The sequence below is a fragment of the Gracilinanus agilis genome, chromosome 1 (genome assembly GCF_016433145.1).
Source record: "Gracilinanus agilis isolate LMUSP501 chromosome 1, AgileGrace, whole genome shotgun sequence".
Taxonomy (NCBI): domain Eukaryota; kingdom Metazoa; phylum Chordata; class Mammalia; order Didelphimorphia; family Didelphidae; genus Gracilinanus; species Gracilinanus agilis.
Window position 1 is genome coordinate 345,832,459 of NC_058130.1, and position 21,167 is coordinate 345,853,625.

At 40.2% G+C, this 21,167-nt stretch overlaps 1 protein-coding gene across 1 annotated transcript in view; it reads left to right on the top strand.

Annotated features, from left to right (window-relative positions):
• The first annotated feature begins 4,964 nt into the window (after window positions 1-4,964).
• THBS4 (thrombospondin 4) overlaps window positions 4,965-21,167 on the top strand; it is a 70,416-nt gene continuing 54,213 nt past the window's right edge. Inside the window, exons 1-2 of the mRNA XM_044680949.1 lie at window positions 4,965-5,268; window positions 9,124-9,327. Coding sequence (XP_044536884.1) covers window positions 5,181-5,268; window positions 9,124-9,327 — 292 coding nt within the window. The 5' untranslated portion in view covers window positions 4,965-5,180. The remainder of the gene's footprint in view (window positions 5,269-9,123; window positions 9,328-21,167) is intronic.

The following is a 21,167-nucleotide window of genomic DNA, read 5'->3' on the forward strand; positions in this document are numbered from 1 at the left end:
TACATTTTATAGGAGTGGGGAAGAGTATGTATGTAGCAGCATGATTTGGAAATGAGCAGGAAGTGATGTGGTGATCTCATTCCACACAAGATAAGGCAAAAATTCACCTATAATACTCCAAGTTCTCAGAGAAAAAATCTGAGTTCTTATGGTAGGAAGAGGAGGAAAAGGAAGATGGCCAACATTCATGTGGCATAATTGAACATAATAAATACTTGTTTTCTTCCTTCCCTCCCTCCTGCTTTTTTTCTTTAACTTCCTTTCTCCCTTCATTCCCTAATTTCTTCCTTCTGTCCTTTTTCCTCTCCATTCCTTTCTTTCTTCTTCCTTTCCTCTCTTCCTTCCTTTTCTCCTTTTTTCCTTTTCTCCTCTCTTCCTTTCTCTCCTTCCCTTTTCTTCCTTTCATTTGATTCTTATTCCCAACAAACTTCTAGAACATATTACTAAACTGATAGTTGCTAGAATGGGAAATGAAGTAAATATAAAATACTTAGATGTTAGCAAAATATTTTAAAAGGCCTCCTCCCATGCTGTCACTGGGAATGAGATGAAGAGATATGGGATAGAAAAAAGAACAGTTCAATTTAGTTGAATGACCAGACCCAAAAGTGTTGTCATTAAAGGTTCAATGTCAACTTGGAGAAGCATTTCTAATGAAGTTCTTTTGGGATCTGTCCTTGGTCTTATACTGTTTAACCTTTTTATCAATGACTTGAATGAATCCATAGAAGTGGATCCATAGAACTTGTATTTGGCACAAAGCTGAGAGTGATAAAAAGCATGTTAGATGTAGATACAGGATCCCAAAAGATGTTTACAAGCTAGGAAAAAGGAGCAAATCTCATAATAGGAAACATAATGGTTTAAAATGTAAAGTTTTTCATTTGTATTAAAAATCAGTTCAACAAAAATGGCTAGACCACAGTTCTTTGGGGCTGTCATAGAATGGAAGCACAGAATAAGACATGGCAGCCAAAAAGAATTGCGAGACTGCCTAGGAGAGGCACAGTATTCAGAAAGAGCAAACCAATAAATTGTTCCACTATATTCTATCCTGATCAGACAATATTGATAGTACAATGTTCATTTCTGAATCCCATAATTTGGGAAAGACTTAGAGAAACCAGAACACTTCCCCCAAAAAAAAACCCAAAGCACTTCACCAGGATGGTGAAAGGCCTAGAGTTCATGCCATATGATGACTAGAAGGAAATAGGTGGAATTAGAAGGGAACACTTAGAATGGACAAGATAGAAACAGGTCATCAACTATCCAAAGGGTTCTCATATAGAAGAGGGATTTAGGCTTATTTTGCTTTATACCAAATTTAGGAAGGTCTGAAGGAAGAAGAGACACAGGGGAAGAGTCCATCCTTTTTTAAAGTTCTGAGTCATTAGCCTTTTGCAACAAAAAGATGCATGTTTAGGTTTGATATAAGGAAAAGCTTCCTAATATTTAGAACCACACTAAAGTGCTTCTGGAAAGAGTGGTGTTCACTCCTTAGAAATCTTCAAGTTGAGAATAACCTCCGGACAGGAGTATTTTAGAGGGGGCAGTTGAACTAGGTCAGCTCTGAGGTCTCCTCCAACTTTGCAATTCTGGGATTCCCTTAAAAAGAATTTAGCTTAGGGGGGCAGCTGGATCACTCAGTGGATTGAGATCCAGGTCTAGAGACAGGAGGTCCTAGGTTCAAATCCAACCTCAGACCCTTCCCAGCTGTGTGACCCTGGGCAAGTCACTTAACCTCCATTGCCTAGCCCTTACTGCTCTTCTACCTTGGAATCAATATGCAGTATTGATTCTAAAATGGAAGGCAAGGGTTTAAAAAATAAAGAATTTAGCTTAGAAGTAGATTTGCCCATCAAATTCATCCAAAAACTTCACTGTAAAATGTTGTTTGAGTCATTTAATGGGTCACATGACACTAAATAGCCTGTTTCAAACTGGTTAACACTGTATTGGTGAACCTGTGGCACACGTGCCAGAGGGGGCTGCTCCCCTCCCCCTCTCCATGATGCCTGAGGACATTTCTCCTATCACCTGCCCCTCTGCCCAGCAGCCCAGTGGGAGTGTTTCTTCCCTCCACTGTCTGGGGTAAGAGGGTGGCTCACGTGCCACATGAGGATTACAGTTTGGGGCATTCAGTCTCTAAAAGATTCTCCATCACTGGGTTAACATATGTGAGTATCAAGGACCTATGTGTAATGTCTAAAGATTGTAGTATAATAATTCCTGAAGAGTTTTCTAAGGCTTCGAGAGTTAGGTGACTTGGTTATATATAACTAATAAATATCAGAAGTAATGTGAACCAAGATCTTCTTAACTCCAAGTCCAGCACTAATAATAATAACAATAATAATAAATTGTTGTTGTTGTTTAGTTGTATCTGAAAACTGTGCCTCTCTTTTTTTTTTAAACCCATATCTTCCATCTTGGAGTCAATACTGTATTTTGGCTCCAAAGCAGAAGAGTGGTAAGGGTAGGCAATGGGGGTCAAGTGACTTACCCAGGGTCACACAGCTGGGAAGTGTCTGAGGCCAGATTTGAACCTAGGACCTCCTGTCTCTAGGCCTGGCTCTCAATCCACTGAGCTACCCAGCTGCCCCCAAACTGTGCTTCTCTTTACACAATCTAACAATTCCTTTTGACTGCCATGTCACATTATTGACTTATATTGAACTTCCATTCAATGATAGCCCCAAAGAATTGTGGTCTTGCCATGCCTTTTCCATTTTGTACTTGTTGAGCTTATTTTTTAGGCAACTGAAAAGTAGATTTCTTGTTGTCCAGTCATGTCTAACAAAAGTCCACAAGATTTTACTGGTAAAGACACTAGAGTGGTTTGCCATTTCCTTTTTTAGTGTGTCCCCATTTTATAAATGAGGCAAAAAGGGATTAAATGAGGAACTGCCAAAGGTCTTGCCCACCAATGCAGACTGCCCTTCTCAATCCTTAATGCCAGAGGTACTTATAGACAGACATACCAAAGATAAGGACAAGCTGAATATATCCTTTCTGCAATGGTCTCAAAGCTTTTACTAGAAGCATGAAGTAGTTAGAAAATGTAGCTCAGCAGCTCCACTGAAAAAATGGAGATCATAGTATTGGAAACGCCAGCAAAGGAGCTAGTAAATGAAGCAGAAAAAAAATAGAAACAAGGCAGAGACCAAAAGTAAAGAAACATGACCAGAAAACAATAATGATACAGAATGCTGATATGGAGAGCCCCAAGCCCTTCTAGTCCTTCTCCATCTTTTCCAGATGACCACCCAAAAGAGTATAAGTCACAGGGACTATATAGATCCTGGAGGAAGAGGGGAGGATAAAAAAAGGGATTCGCTAGAATTGCTTCTCTTGAGTCTATGGATTCAAATATGAGTCTCTTTTGTGCCTTTTATTATAAAAATTAAACCTATTCTTTATTTGAATCCTTGTGAACCTGAATAGTTATAAGGGGAAATTGCTGTGGGAGAACCAAATAGTTCCCAGATTCCACCCTGAAGAAGAAAATAAACTAGATAAGTGAGAAATTCTCAGAAAATATACCTGAGCCCTTTGAATCAAAAAGAAGGTCCTGACATAATTACATATAAAAATAGAGAGGAGGAAGGGTGACTCTTGCAATGTCTACTGAACAGGGTTGTTGTGATAAAACATTTTATAAACTCCATAGTATATGCACATGAACCACTTCACACATAGAGCCCCTTCTGATGATTCCATTACCATCTTTGTGGAACCATGAGGCCAAGGGACTTATCATAGGGCACCTAGGCCAACGTTGCCCTTGTGGCCAACCTTCAGATGCCAAACATCTCCCACTGGACTCCTACTGGAAGCCTTCTCCTTTCCATCTTTGAACCTGATTGTGCTCATCTTTAGTCTCTGAGATAGTCTCTTCAGTCTTTAGTCTTTGAGATAGTCTTCGAGAACCCAATGCTACCTATGTTAGACTAGGCATCTGTGAAGGGGGGAAAGTCTATATTCACCATAAAACTCCAGGTCTATAATATTAGTAGAAGAGAACTATTTGAACCAAATCCTTGTTATGTAGGTTTTGGGGGGTTTTTTGAGTACTACTCAATCCATTCGACCTTTGATTTTTTTTAATGTTTTTTAATATAGCATATTGCCTGTCCTGGGAATGACCACAGCAGTGTTTGTTCAAAAGATCTTGGGCTCTTTGGTTAGGTGGGATAGTTGAGAAGAAGCTCCCTGAACTGACCACTGAAATTAGGAAATAAGAAGGACACGTTTAAAGTCCTTCAGCTTTCTATCCATCCTTTTAAAGTAGCAGGAAAAGACAATTAGAAAGTCAGTGGGACAGGCAACAAGAAGGTAGCAAGTGTGGAGAAAGGTGAAGAAAGAGTCCAGGCTGGTCAGTTTATCAGGGATGAGTCAGGCTTTCTCTCCTCCTCTATTTTCTCTGGTTAATTCTCCCTTCCCCACCCCACCCCCCAAAAAACTTCCCTGTTCTAGTATCCCCTTTCCTGCTTTCGTTCCTCATTCTCTTTTATCACTTAATTTCTCTCCATCTCTTTCCCTGCCACCACCTTCTTCCTGCCTCTTGTTTTTTCATTCATTTCCCAAGTCTGTCCTTCCTCCCTCTTCTCTAGGTCACTCTTCCATTCTTTTCTGGCTGCGTGTCTCTCCTGCTTCCCGGAGTCCGTCTGCCTACTTCACTTTCCCTCTTTATGCCCTCCCTGGTCCCTGGCCTCCATCCTTCCTCTGGCCTCCAGCCTGCCTCTGGCCCCCATCCTGCCACTGGGTTCCTCCTGGGGTCCATCCAGACCAGCTCTGCCCGCCCACCCCGCCCCAGAGCCTCCCAACCGGTGAAAAGAGAGTCACAGCCAAGGGGGCTGCAACCGGCTTCGGTCCCTCCCCCAGCGCCTGGCCAGGGGCAGCCCCAAGCATAAACAGCCCCGTTAGATGCTGAGCCCCAGTCAGAGAGCGCCCGTCTGACGGCCAGCCCTGGACGTACCACCACCGAACTTCTGTCTCCTCGACTGGAGGGGCTGAACAGCACAGAGGGCAGGACTGGGCAGGCACGACCCAATTCAAAACATCGTCCACCTGAGCTGCTCCAAGACAGACACACGCACACGTACGCACAGACGGCACAACTGGGCTGCTGTGCCCGCTGCTCCCCTCACTAGCCAACACAATCAGGAAAAGGCACTATGTTGGCCACACTCAAAGCTGCCTTCCTCTTCCTGCACATCTTTCTCCAGTCTTGGCCGCTCTTTGGAGCCCAGGCTACACCTCAAGGTGAGTAGACTCACACACAGTCCCTGGGCTGGGGCTTGGGGGAGAGCCTGGCACGGAACTGGGATCCGACTGCCGCGCAGATATCGAATCTATTCAGCCCATCCTAAAGCTTGCCAGGGGTATAACCGAGCCCTGCAAAGTAGCTCTTGTTCCCCTTGATTCCTGTTTCTCCATCTCTTCTGTCTCCCTTAAGTCTAAGTTTAGGAAGATGGTATTAGCAGCAACAATCATGTAATCAAAATTATAGCCAAGGTCACTAAGGTCCCTTCTGTCTCAAATTCTGGGTCTCAAAAGGCGATTCTGAAATAATCAGACATTTCTGCAATGGGAAGATGTTTGTTTCCCGGTAAGGAGTGGGGAGCAGGGGTAGGAATACTACAAGGCGGGAGGGGGGGGGGGTGGCGGTGGTGAAAACATCTGGCATTTTCCTCAGAAGTTTTCTTTAAAAAATAAGTCTCCAAAACATCTTTTCCTGTGCTTGTTGAAACCAGCTTTTCTCCTCAGAGAGAAGCTTGAGGATTTCTTACTTCCCCTTCTCCTAATCCTTGCCCCCATAACTTCTTGGATCCCCTTACGAATAAAGTTTGTAGCTCTTCTGAGATATGGCACAGCCCTGAGAAGTGCTCTCCAGGATGATTGTTCCCATCAACCCCTCCAAAGTGGCCTCCCTCTCTTTTTTCTTCTCTGTCAGCTTCTGTCCTCTCCTCTCGACAAGTGGAGTGAATTCTGCGGCTCACCTGTGATTTGAGGAGAACTGAGTGATTGGCCCTCTTTTCCCCTCATGGGGAGATAATGATATTCAATGGCAACTCTGTAATGTCAGACCTCAAACCCTTCTGTTATGTAGGTAGGAAAGAGGTGCAGAACACTTCAAGAAAATTCAGGTAAAACTCAAAAAGATAGAATTCCTGAAGTAGGAAGAGCTAATAGTAAACGTTATATGCCATCCAGCCACGGCCCTCATCTGTTTGAAGTTGGTGCCAGGCTTAGATCATTAGTGTACTAGGAAAATAAACAGAAACACAAAATTTTAGGGAAACTTGTTTTTTTTTTTTTAATTCTAATTCATCAGAAGGTCTCAGAATATCACAATTTCCAAAACAGAGTTAGTAATATCTACATTCAGAGTTCTTTAACCCTCCAATAAGGCATTCTTGTAGTCATCTATATAATGCGAGATTGTGGCAAAATGCCCAGCAATTCCAGCCTAGGCAACCAGAAATTGTGGTTTAAAGGGGCACTGGACTTCTGCCTTCATGTTTGGAAAACCTATTTGAAATGCTTGGGAACTTACATCCTTTGAGACCCGAGCTGAGTGAGGAAGCTTTCCCCCTTACATAACTCAAAAGAGATTTCGTTACTGCAGAAGTCATTTGGCAGGGCACAAGTGATATTTTGAAACCATTTATATACTTCTTGTTTGATGGGTTATAAAGTCTCACTCTCAATAGGCAATATCCGGGTAGTCCTTCTTCTGACAAAATAAGAGCCTTATTTTATGGAGGACTAGGCAAGGTCTATGCAACATAAAATGAAAAATTGGAATTATCTGCTTAATCAGTGTAGACTCTCCAGTTCCAAACAGATTTATTTCTGAAGTTTCTATTTACAATTGAACACATTTAGTGGGTAGTTATCGGATTTATTAAGGCTCTGGAAGCAATGAAAATATGAAACTCAAAAGTTGCTTTTCTTTCTGAGCTTTCTTGAAATAGACAAATGTACTAGTTGGATTTGCTCAGGACCAGCAATTTTGCTTCTAACCTAGGAGGTTATGCTTACCTTGAGGGCTAACCCCAGCAATGGAATAAGTGAACAGGGGCTCATTTCCTCTTCAAAACACTCAGGAGCTCAGCAGCAGTTAATCACAACCATGCCCCCATAAGAGAAGAAAACTCAGTGGTGCAGACGAAGGGAACTGAGAGGGATCCTGGTGAAAAGCTAGAATTATAAATCAGTACCTCCTGTAGTAAGGTTTTAAACAGTATTGCCTTGTTCTCCCTTGCCTCTACAGGTGGAAATCCCAAGATTCCATTCCTCTGCAGGTTTAAAGGTTCCATTCCCTTTTTCTGAAACACATTAGGTAGCAGCCTTCATGTTCTGGCCAACATTCCCTCACACCACACGGCGAACAAATTCCTGGAACTGGGTCTGGATGTGAATGTACCTCAGGATGTGCTTTCTAACTCTATCAATGCACTGTCAGTATTCAGCACATATCTAATCAACCCAATTGGAAATCTGATTTTTTTTCTCTCTTAAAAATAATTAGACCTCTTACTTCTCAAGGGAGCAAGTTTTTGAAAGAGGCTGAGAGAAGTTCTCCACTGCTACAGGCTAGCTAGTAGAGCTGCAATAGAAGCTATTTCCTCCTGCTAAATGGTCCACGAATATTCTTGGCTCAACAACACAATTTGATTTTTGAAAATAAGTGCTATTGGCCGGCTCCATTTAAGGTAAGGCACACCCAAAATTAGAGACAACCAATAGCTCACCTTTGGTGTACAATCTATCTAAACTTTCTGCTGCCTCCCTGGAGGGATGGGCAGTTAATTTCTTCAATACTTTAAATATCATAAATTTTTGAGCCAGAGAGGACCACAAAAATTTTAATTCAACTCCCTCATTTTATAAGCTAACTCAGAACTAGAGCAGTCAAGGATTTGTCCAAGGTCACATTGGTATTAAGTGTCAGAACCAGGATCCAAAAGTCCTCTGGCTGCAAACCCAGGACCCTTCCCACTGTCCTACTCTGCCTCCCAGGTCCCTTGGAGTTCTTTTCTTTCCAACCTTGATCTTGATCTTTGAGCAAGATTTGTGGATTCATCAGAATAGGTAGTTCTTCCACTGATACAGATCTCAAGCCCCTTCAAATCTTGGTGAAACAGTCCTCATGAGTTACTGCCCCCTCCTCAAGTCATCACTGGATGGTGAAGAGTCTCTCCAAACTTTGCCCTAGGACTGAATTCCAAGCTTTTCATCTCCTACAATGACTTTTGCTCCTCTAACATGGTCTCTGAGATTCCCGATCTATCTCCCCTTCAAGGAGGCATTAAAGTAAGGCGTAAGTGAAGGGTCAGTCACTATGAAATTAACTCCTGGGCACTCAGCCTATATACAGAAATGATCTCACATCAGCAATATCACTCTTTGGAGCCATGGGAAAAATGATCACCAAAGGGAATATTTTATACATAGTTATTCTTTTCTCCCTCTTCACTTCTTTCTTTTTTTAACCCTTTACTTTCTGTCTTAGTAACAATTCTAGGATGGAAGGCTAAGGGCTAAGCAATTAGGGTTAAGTGATCTGCCCAGGGTCACCAAGTAAGAAAGTGTCTGAAGTCACATTTGAACCCAGGACCTGCCATCTCTAGGCCTGGTGCTCAATCCACTGTGCCCATCTCACTACCCGCCTCTTCACTTCTTCATCCTAATTAGGAGGTAGGGCTCTGTTTCTCAGGTCAGTCCTATCTCCCCTTGGTGCTGCTGCTGCTGCTGGTCCAACTTAGCCACTGGTACATCAAGTACTTCATTACTGCCTTTCAAGGTGCTATTGCTGGGACACCGATATGGGCAGGAAAGACCTGTGAAAGTTTTTCAGTGGGGAAGAGGGATTCCAGGACTGGTCTAATGCATTAAATTTCCATACTGTTATTTTATAAAACAACGCTACTGATTCAGTCTTGTAATAGGACTCATTATTTACTCTGGGCAAATGAGTAAAGGGCTAATTGTTACAGGGTCACCCAGTATTTGGCCCCAAACCAATTGAAAGGTTAGATTACATATTCTACAGGAGTGTTCCTGCCCACAGGTTAACTTACTATTTAAATTTCCCCTGTTGCTCTTTTACAGTCTTCGATCTCCTTTCATCTTCAAACCAAAAGCTGGTTACGAGTTTTCTGAAACCAATCCTAATGGATCCCACCCTGAATGAGGTCTACGTGATTTCAACCTTCAAGCTGCAGACAAAAAGTTCTGCCACCATATTTGGCCTTTACTCTTCATCAGATAACAGCAAGTATTTTGAATTTACAGTGATGGGACGTTTAAACAAAGGTAAGCATTAGGGGCAGTGGGGGCACATAACTCCTTAAAAAAATTTTCCAGGGTTGTGAACTTCTATTCTCTGTCCCAGGAGGGAGATTGTATTCCTTACAATTTTCTTCTCACCCAAGGTTCATTTAATTTCCTATTGCCTATTCATTGAGTCCAGTTCTGCCTAGGGTACATTTGTAGGACATGGCTTCCTAAGTCTAGAGCTTGAAGGGACCCCAGAAGCCATCTAGTCAAGCCCCTTTAGTCACAATGAGGAATCAGAAATCTCAGAAACTCAGGGAAGTACTTCATTCAGGTCAGTCTCACAAATAGGAAGTAGCAGAGGCAGGGTTTAAACTCTACTCTTCTGACTCCAAATCCTCTAACATGTTGCCTCCTCTCCCTGGCAAGAGATCAAAAGGAGGGGGGAGGCAGAAATGTTTCTCAGTCATACAGAGATGCTGTGTGACTCTTACACTCAATTTTGCCTTTTGAGGACTCAGTCTTGAAAGTATAACACAAAGGACAGGGCTACAGAGCCTGCCAGTGGGTTATACAGAAGGCCTCCCACAAGAGGGGTTTTATGCTTCCCTGAAAGTGAGTGGCTTAACAGTTCCTCCTCTCCTAGGAAACAGTATCTATGCCCCCTCCTCCATTCCACCCCCTGCTCCCCTCTACTTCCCACCTCCACATTAAGGGAACTTCTTCCTTTCTCCTCCTCCTCATCCATATAAATGAGCTACCAGCACCTTCCTGGGCTTGAAGAAGATTTGTGCTGACTGTCTCAAGACCTCATAAATTAATGCACCCAATCAGACAACATTTTTCTTGTTTTGTTTTTTTGCTATCAAGGGGAGATGCTCCAATCACTCCTGAAAGGATCCAAAGAAACAAGAAACATGATTTCCTTTTTCTTCTCCCCCACACCCCCAACTCCCCAGGACTACACATGTTTCTGATTACTAGGGAATGTGATAGATACATGTGTGTTTTGCTTCACATATAAATGGAGGCTGAATTCATCTAGTTGACCCTAGAGATATTTGACACTATATTTCAGTTTGCCCTGATAATATAGACATTGCTAGTGCTATACACAGTCCTGTAGAATTAATTATGGCTGAATGATTAATTCCCTTAGCTTGAGAAACTAAAATGATTAAATAGCCATCAGAGGATCTTACAATGATGGCTGCATATGGGGTGAAGGAGGGAATGAGTAATTTCTTTTAGTGACTTAATCCCAGGACCTTGTCCCTCTCCCTCTCTCTCTCTATAACCCACGACTCCAAGACTTCAAGGATTTTTGGTTTCATTGGTGTGTGCGCGCGCGCGCGCGCACACACACACACACACACACACACACACACACACACACACACACACCTTCGTGTATACTATACTAGAATAATTTTCCAGTCTTCCCATCCCATCTCTCCTCTCTTCTTCTAACTCATCCTTTGGCAAAATAGAGTTTAAAGGCAAAACAAGAGGGCATGGGGGAAGATGGGCAGCTAGGTGGTGCAGTAGATTAAGTGCCAGATCTGGAATCAGGAAGACTCATCTTCATAAGTTCAAATTCAGCCTCAGACATTTACTAGCTATCTGACCCCGAGCAAGTCATTTAACCCTGTTAGCCTCAGTTCCCTCATCTGTCAAATGATTTGGAGGAAACAGCAAACCACTCCAGTATCTTTGCCAAGAAAATTCCAAATAGAGTCACAAAGAGTTGGACAGGGATGAAACAACTAAACAACAACAATATAGGGGGAGGACAGGGAACTTGGGAACATGGTCAAAAATTGTGATCAGGAACCATCCCAGTTCCTTTTTTCTCCAACTCAAATAGAAACCAACAAGTTATTTAGTTTATTCTCCTATCTCAAACCATTGACTCCAGTGACTGTTAGGATTCTAATCAAGTGAAGGAAGTACTAATTCGGTCACTAAAATTCTTAGTACAAGATCATTTGACTTAGAATAGAGGGAAGAATGCTAGATTTGGAATCAGGACCGATTTGGAATCAGGACCTGAGTTCAATTTTTGCCTCTGCTACCTGTGCTTACTTGGCCTTAAGCAAATCACATTACCCCCTCTGGACCTCAGTTTCCTTATCTGTAAAAGGAGTGGATTAGGTGAAATGAGCTCTCAGGCCCTTTCCAACTTTACCTCTGTGATCCTGTGGAGTGGATGAAGGAGTTTTTCTTCTCATTATATACCTACATAGCCTAAAGGGGCAGTGGGAAAAGTGGAAAGAGTCCCAGATTGTTGAGGGGGGTTTTGGAGAGGGGGGCAGAGATCAACTTTCTCTTCTGTAATCAGGCAGTCAGACCAAATCATTCAATACTAATGATCTTTCCATCCTTGACTCTATGAGACCATAGTAGGCAGAATTTTATAGGAAATGGCAGGGAAAGAGAGAGGTTTTCTCTCTGCCACCTTCCCACCCACTGCCAGAGGGGAGCCACAAGTACGAAGCTAAAAGTTTTATCTTCTGTACTGTTTCAGACTGAATTGCTATACTATGTGGAGCTGAACTGGAATTTTCTTAGGAAATAAAAATCATGGCAAATCTGATTTATGTGAGGCTTGGAAAACACATATTTCATCCTCTAAACTCATGTGAGGCATTACCATTAACCCATGAGATTCTTAGTCACATGAATAGAGATAAGTCCTGAATGACCATCATTGGTCCTCTATATCTTAGAATAGTCCAGTGGTTCCCAAACTTTTTTGGCCTACTGCCCCCTTTCCTGAAAAAATATTACTTAGCCCCCTGGGAATTAATTTTTTTAAATTTTAATAGCAATTAATAGGAAAGATAATTGCACCTGTGACCATCACTGCTCCCTGGATTGCTGCAGCACCCACCAGGGGGCAGTAGTGCCCACTTTGGGAATCACTGGTATAGTCCCAGCATGTAGAAGCACTTAATAAAAAAATAAAAAGAAGTAAATAAATTTCTTTCCTTCTCTCCCTCCTTCTTTCCCTCCCTTCCTTCCTTTTTGTCTTTCTTTCTCTATGACATTCTTAGTACATTAGAAGAAGAGTGGGATCTGATATCAGAGGACCTGCTTTCAAATCCTGCCTCTAACACTTCCTGTTTCCTATTTCCTCATCTTCATTACCATGCTCTAGATCCTCTGTACTTTATCTTTTGAGAGAGAGAGGAGCAATGGACTGATGCAGAGTGAAATGAGCAGAACCAGGAGAACACTGTACACAGAAAGAAAAACATTGTGGGGAAATCCAGTGTAATGGATTTTGCTACTAGTAGCAATGCAACAAGTTAAGACACTCCTGGAGGACTTATGGGAACGAATTCTACCCACATTGAGAGAAAGAACTGTGGGAGTAGAAATGCAAAAGCAAAACATATGACATCCCTTATCGCATGCATATATGGGGATGTGATTTGGGGTTTAGGCTTTAAAAATCTCTCTATAGCAAAAATGAATAATATGGAAATAGGTATCAAGTGACAATATTTGTACAACCCAGTGGAATTGCTTGTCAGCTCTGGGAGCTGGGAGGGAAGAAGGGAGGGAAAGAAAATGAATCATGCAAACATAGAAAAATATTTAAAAATTAAAATAAATAAAAATAAAGAGAGGAGTGGAGGAATAAGTATTTATATATCATCTGTTATATGTCAAGCACTGAGCTAAGCTACAAATATTATTTCATTTGATCGAAAAATGCAACACAACTGAATGCTGCATTCTAAAATGTGATCTGAAGGAACACTTTTATACACAATCTCATTTATCCTTGTAACTTCCTTATGAAGGAGAAGGGGGACACATCCTCACAATTTGGAAACAGAAATACTGAGTCACAGAGAACTTAAATGATTGGTGCAGGGAAATAGAGAGGGGACAATGCCAAGATTAGAATCCAGGTCCCCTGGTTCTCATTCCAGAGCTCTCAACAGAATGACCTCTACCAAGATTCTAAATAGAAAACTAGCTTGTCATTTCTTGGTCCTCTCCTCTGAAAATCAAGTGACTATTGGTATAAATATTCTGCCTGTGGAAACGGATTAAATTATATTGGAAACGGATTAAATTTCCAACATAATTTAATCCGTTTCCACCCTTTCTAGTTGGGTGACCCTGGGCTAGTCATATATATATACGCTCCATAGAGTAAATAGAGTCAGAAGCATCGAGACAGCTACAAAATGACTTATATTTGAGGAATGTTAGAGACTTAATTGAGTGAAATGAAACAGAATGTGATTGGGAAACTCCAAGATGGAGACCTGGATTTGAATATGTAAGCACAATCTTAAATTGATCCTTTTTAAAAAAATCAAATACTGGGTTCAAATCTGGCCTCAGACACTTCCCAGCTGTGTGACCCTGGGCAAGTCACTTAACCCCCATTGCCTAGCCCTTACCTCCCTTCTGCCTTGGAACCAATACACAGTATTGATTCCAAGACAAAAGGTAAGGGTTTAAAAAAAATCAAATAAAATCCATTTTTATGTAGAAATTGTTATTCATATTCTAAGAATCCAGAAGTAAACTGTAATATCTGGGGAAGATTTTGTGTACTGGTTATGTTAATGTGTTTCCTGAAAGGATCTGGGTCTGACCTATGACTGGTACAATAATGCCAATTATTAATCCTTGACCAGTTATTGAAGGGCAATATAGAGTGTATTGGGCTGCTAATGGTACAATGGATAGAGTAATGTTTCTAGAGTCAGCAAGACCTGAATTCAAACATAGCCTCAGATTCCTACTAGCTGGGTGATCTTGGACAAGTCACTCAACCCTGTTTGCCTCAGTTTCCTCATCCATAAAATGAACTGGAGAAGGAAATGACAAACTACTCTAGTATCTTTGCCAAGAAAACACCAAATGGGCTCAGGAAGACTCAGACGCAACTGAAACAATTGAACAATAACAATGATGATAAAATGTCCTAGTAGGGATAAGAACTAAGATTTCATTGGCTTAGGGAATTCCCAGGTGAGGGAATGATCTGTAACAAAGCAAGTCAGCACATTCTCTGCAACTTATCATCTTAGAATTACTGAGAGCACTAGAGGGCTCAGTGGGTAGAGAACCAGGTCTGGAGATGGGAAGTCCTGGATTCAAATATGCCCTCAGACACTTTTTAGTTGGGTGACCCTGGGCTAGTCACTTAACCCTCATTGCCTAGCCCTTACCACTCTTCTGTCTTGGAATCAATACTTGCTATTGATTCTAAGACAAAAGTAAGAATTTGGTCTTTTTTTAATTTTTAAAAAATTTGCTGAGATCAGTAAGAGACAGGTTAAGTGACTTGCCCAAGCTCACCTAGCTGCTAGGTATCAGAAGTAAGCTCTGACCCCAGATCCTCCTGGCTTCAAGACTGGCTTTCTCCCTGCTATACCGCAGTGTCTGTCTGGAAATGATGTGATTTGGGGAACAGCTTATGGAACTAGGAATGCTTAGCCTTGAGAAGAGATAGATGGAGCTAGTACAGTAACTCAAATATTTTAAAGACTCTCATAAGAAAGACACTTAGTTGGTGTGATTCCATAGAGCAAAATTAGGAGCAATAAGTGATAGAGGGGAGCAGATTTTGGTTTAGTCAAATAAAATACTTTCTAACTATTCAAGTTTTCCCAAAATAGTATGAGATCATGAATCTCTCTGTATTGAAAGTATCTAAGCAGAGGCTCTATGACCACATATCTGGAAGAATATGGGAGAAGGGAGGTTTTTCTAGGTCAGAAGTTCTTAATCTCTTTTGTCTCATAGACCCCTTTGGAAGTATGGGGAAGTCTATGGACCCCTTCTCAGAAATATATTTTAAATGCATAAAATACCTATATATTTATGTATGTATATGTATTTATAAAATAAATCAATTATACTGAAATATAGTTTACCAAACTATATATACATATATACATACATATATATATATATATGGTGACTAGGTAGCTCAGTAGATAGAGCTACATCTGGAGATGGGAGGTCCTGGGTTCAAATCTAGCCTCAGACACTTTCTAGCTGTGTGACCCTGGGCAAGTCACTTAACTCCCATTGCCTAGCCCTTCCTGCTCTTCTTCCTTAGAAACAATATGCAGTATTGATTCTAAGACAGAAGATGAAGACTTAAAAAAAATAACTCTACATTCACGTATCCCCTGAAATTTATCCACAGCCCCCTTGGGAATCCCTGGAGCGATGACCTACCTGGAAGGACTACAGAAGCTTTAATACTCTACCCTTCTGTGATTAAGTTCATTGTCTCCTTGCTTAATGCTTTGTACATGCTCCAGAGAATTCCATTTCCAACTCCAGCTCTGCAGCCATTCTTCATTATAATCTTCACCTAGATTGTAGCACCCAGAAAACAAAGTGATCATGATAAGCCTCATTTTCGTGTTGTGTAAAATGCATTAATTAGTCATCACAAGCATAAAGCATTGCACTTATCTTAAATAGTACTTCCCATATTTCCTTTCCATATGTTTTATTTTGATTTTACATATTTATATTATGTAGCACTTACATCTGTTCAAACCACTATAAGTGATTTTTAAATGTACAGGATTGTCATAATTTACCATCGCCAGAAGACTAACAGGACTTTATTTGGTGACTTTCCACTTATAGTTGTTTCTAAAGTATAAAAATTGACAAGGTAGAGTTTAGAGTAAATAGAAATATAGACAAGAAATATAGACAAATATAGACATGACAATTCATCCCAAAGGATGAGAAAGACAAGAAAGGTATCAATCTAAAGGTATCATACATTGGGGCAGCTGGGTGGCTCAGTGAATGGAGAGCCAAGCCTGGAGATAGGAGGTCCTGGGTTCAAATGTGACCTCTGACACTTCCTAGCTGTGTGACCTTGGGCAAGTCACTTCACCCCCATTACCTAGTTCTTACCATTCTTCTGCCTTAGAACCAATACATAGTATTGAGTCTAAAACAAAAGGTAAAGGTTTAGGGGGGAAAAAAGACCCAAAACATACATTGGTCCTGAAGACAAATTCATTGTGATAAAGAATGTGAAGACAACCATGACACACATACAGAGGACCATGGGTTAGATGTCAAGTAGAACACCCAATGCCTGCCCTGAGGTTGCTTTCTAAAGACCAGAGTCTTCTGAACTGCTTTTGCCCAGGGACTCTCTTTTGCCTTTCTTTGTACCTTCAGTGCCTGGAATATAGCAGGAACCTGAAAAATGCCAGGTTGATTGATTAACTGTCAAAGTAGATAAAACATTACCCTTTCATGATACAGCCAGTTCCCAGGAGCTAGTCTGTTCTATCTCATGCTTTGAAATTCTGTGTCTTTCCTTTCCTTTTCTTCTTTTAAACCCTTACCTTCTGTCTTACAGTCAATACTATGTTTTGGCTCCAAGGCAGAAAAGTGGTAAGGGCCAGACAATGGGGGTTAAATGACTTGCCCAGGGTCACACAGCTAGGAAGTATATGAAGCCAAATTTGGACCCATGTTTTCTAGGCTCCAGACCTGGCTCTCTATCCAATGAGTCACCCAGCTACCTCTCATTCTGGGTCTTTACAATAATTTCTTGAGGGGCTGCTCTTGGTTCACCTTTCATATTATATTCACTTGATCATTTTCTAATTCTTAGACTAATCATATGTTTGCATGTGTTAACACCTATTACCCCAGAAAAGATTGTTGAACTCCTTGAAGGTAGCTGCCATGTAATTTTTCATTCTCATATCCCCAATGCCTAGCACAATGGCTTGCCCATAGTAAGTGCTTCATAAATATTTTTTGAGTTGAATTGTCTTGAAATTAGCCCCAGGACTAACAAGATGCTAAATTTTTAGATAACGAAAGTTGTCAAATAAGCAAGCCAATAGAAAGTATTTTAAAATTATTTTTTATTTCCATTTGTATGTAATCATTATAAAAGTGAAGAGGGGATGGTCTCTCTTATCCACAGAAGCACTTGCTTAATTAACATGGCACTAAGAGGTTTTCTGGAATCTCTATTTAGGGAGCTTCATGTGGGGAAGCCACCAGATGGCTTTTCAAGCTGTGAGCTATCAGTTCAAATCACTGAATTGGCACAAGCAGGATCTAGCCACCCCAGGTTCTGACTCTCTTTGTACATGTGTGGACAGAAACTAATATTGGGTTCCACAGCACCTAGTCTCTCCTTTTAATACAGCCTAGGTTTCTGTCTAGAAAAATGAATAGCTATAATGCTATATTAATTTTTCATGGCTCAGCCCCCACCCCTTTGAAATTCTAATACCCTTTGCAACTCTGAAGTGATCTGAAAGAATTACATCGGAGGTCACTCCTCTGTAAGTAACAGTATGTTCTTGCTAAGGGAGAATTAAAAAGACCAAAATAGAGTGAGGAGTCTGGAGCATCAGGGCCACTCCTTGGCAAAATCTGAAATTTCCCAGATTCAGGATTACAGTCATAATGAAATTAACAATGGTAGCTTTAAAACAATGAAATGGCAGACAACCAGAACACCCAGTGAGGTCTGAAATCTTGCCTCCACCCTTGCAGACTTCTGATTTGGGTGTTTCCAAGGGCCAAGCGAATACCTTTTTAGAGAAACAATTTTCAGAATTATTTTCAGTATTCCAGTCTCAAAGTCTCATGAAGAAAGAGAAGGGGGGAAAAAATCACCCGACTGCCATCTTGCTCCTGGCTGATAAGTCAGGGAAAAAGTCTTCCATAGGCATACCACCAGATGTTTTTACAGTCTCATTACCAGAGATTCCAAGGCTGGGTGCAGTCTTTGGCTTCTCCAAAGGATTTCTAAGACTGGGGAGCCTACCAGTGGGAGAAAAATGCAGAGAAAATGCAAACTCTGGCCAAGTGGTAGTCATTGAAAAATAATAATGATGATAATAGCTAATATTTATATAGTGCTTTTGAAAGCACTTTAAATATATTTGCTCATCTGATAAATCCAAGCAGATGCATAAGTTCTCTAGTTTGCCTAAAATTATGACTAATATAATCACAAGATGATGAATTTAGATCTAGACAAGCCATTATAGGTCATGCAGTATAACCCTTTTATTTTTACATATGAATAAACTGAGGTACAGAGGAGTCAAGCAACTTGCCCAAGGGCATATGGATAGTAATTGGCAGAACCAGAATTAAAACTCCAGCTGTCTGACTCCAAATTCAGCACTCTTTCCCATGTACAACTTCCTGGCCTCCAATATTAGGAAGATATCTCTTGTGGTATCCTTATGATACATATATAAATATAATATGTAATTAAAATTTATTTCTGTAACAATAACCACAATTTATGTGGCACTTTAAGGTTTATAAAGTACTTCTCCATACATTATTTCATCTGATTCTTATTCTTATGAACCTACAAATCCTATCTTCCTCCTAAATGAGGGTAAGCAGCTGTAATTTGCTGCACAAATCTCCTTGGCCGATAAGGAACCAAAACAGAGGAAATGAGAGCTGACTAACCCACAGCTGAAGAAACACACTTGTACCCAGTACCTGTTTTCCAAGGCATGGTGTTCCCTTGAGTGAAGACCCAGGCTTGAGGTGGGGCGGAACAAGGAGAAGGGTTCCAATTCTTCCTACAGCTTTCATTTGGCTCCATTACTTCCAAAGGGGTAGAAACCATTCTGGTCCACTCTCTGCTGATTTTATCAGTTGATTTACCCTTTCATTCCCCCTCTCAAAGGGATGATCTATTTGTTGTTAGGTCTAGCATCCCAGAAGAGCAGCCAGCAATAAATAATAAAGATTCAGATTAAGGGAATTTTGTTTCCTATTTATATTTCCTTTAAGAGACAAGGTGGAACCAAATGGAAAATTAGAACAGGGAAGAAGGGAAGAAGAAGAAGAATTATTCTCTTCCATCCCATCCCCACTCCTACTACTGTGGTTGATGGCTCTAGAGAGCCATCTTTTATAACAAATAATTTTTTCTTAAAAGAAAAAAAAACAGTTCAGTGAAACTACTTACTCTACCAACTGAATCTAACAATATGTGTGATATTCTACATCAGAGTTCCCCAGCTCAGCAAAGGAAGGAGGTGGCCGTAAAGTTTCATATCCTTTCTTTGTGACCGTGCTAGGTCATTACAATTATTCAGTGTTTGGGTTTGATTCAATTTTCTTGCTACTTGGGTTGTTGAGTTGTCATGTATTTGGTTTCCTGGTTCTGCTGACTTGTCTTTGCATCAATTCATAATAAGTCTTCTGGGGTGAAAAATATTTAACTAGGTGATATACTAATGAATCTGTGTTACTTGAAAGGCTTTAATTAGATAGACCTAGACATTGTTTTCTATGGACTTATATACAGAAAAAAACAACTTTCTCTTTAAAATCAGTCCTAATGAATAATATGGAAATATGTTTTGTGTCATAAAAAACCAGATTAAATTGCTTGCCAGTTCTGGGAGAGGGGAGAGAAGAAGAGAGGGAGATAATATGGATCATATAACTTCATAAAACTTTATGCAGAAATTTAAAATCATTAATTAAAATAATAAAATATAAATAAATAATAATTTAATTTAATTATTGAATTAAAGCAATAAATATAAAATTAAATAATAATATATATTAATATTAATATAATTAAAATAATAAAATATAAAATCAGTCCTAACTCCATTGATGTAAGGATTGTTGGACTTGGTTTCAGAAAACAAGGATTTAAGTCTTGATTCTACCACTTTCCATCTATAGGACCTTGGGCAAGTCATTTAACCTCCATGAGCCTCCATTTATTAAATAATATCTACCCTAAAGCTAATAATAATAATAAATAATGATGATGATATTAAGATAATAACATCTATCCTAATGGCCTTATAGTACTGTGAGGAGCAATTGGAATGATGGTTGTGGACTTCTGGTAATAGTAAAGTATTATATGTCAGTTATTAATATCACTCAATGAAAGAGAATATCTTAGAATCACAGTTTCGTAGTACCCCAGAGTTATCAGTATGAAATCTACCAAGATTGAATCATATTTATATTATCCCCCAAAGTGTTCATCCAATCTCTGCTTATAGAACTCTAGATGTAGAAAACTCATTACATCCCAAGGCAGCCCATTTATCTTAGCCATAAACAGGTTGAACCCCTTTTTTTATTTAAAAAAATTTTTATTGAAAATTTTTATTTAATTAATTGATTTAGAATATTTTTCCATGGTTTACATGATTCATGTTCTTTCCCTCCCCTCCACCCCACCCCCCACCCCTGTAACCAACAAGTAATTCCACTGGGTTTTACATATGCAGTTTGGACCCCTTTAATAGAATATAAGTTCCTTTAGGACAAGGACTATCTGAAAAAGAATTTTTTTAAGGAATAGGTATGATGCAAGATCATAGTAATATGTAATAGTGATGAAAGTGATAGTTATAATCAAATCATAATGTAAGATCAGGATAAGGGAGGGAGTGGACCTTTCTACAAAAATCATTGCTCACAAAGATGGCATTTTGCACTAGGGATAGGAGCAGGTCATGGCAACCACCACCTCTGGGAGCATTTGAAGGTGGAATGACTATAGCCTAGTGAAGGAGGAGATGTAGTTCTAAATTGTCTTCTCTACTTTTAGGCAGCTGGCCAGGTCCTTTGACTCTGAAACCAACTCTGAGAAACTGTAGGAATATTGTACAAATTAAATGTCATAAACTAGTATTAATATAGGTTCTATTGAATCTGGAAAGAAATTTCCAGTGGCTCTCGGTTACCTCTAAGATAAAATATAATCTCCTCTATATGGCATTTAAAGTCTTTCATGACCTGGTTCTTCCTTGTCTTTCCAAACTTTTTATACATTACTCTCCTCCTCCTCCTCCTCTTCTTCCTCCTTCTCTTGCTCCTCCTCCTCC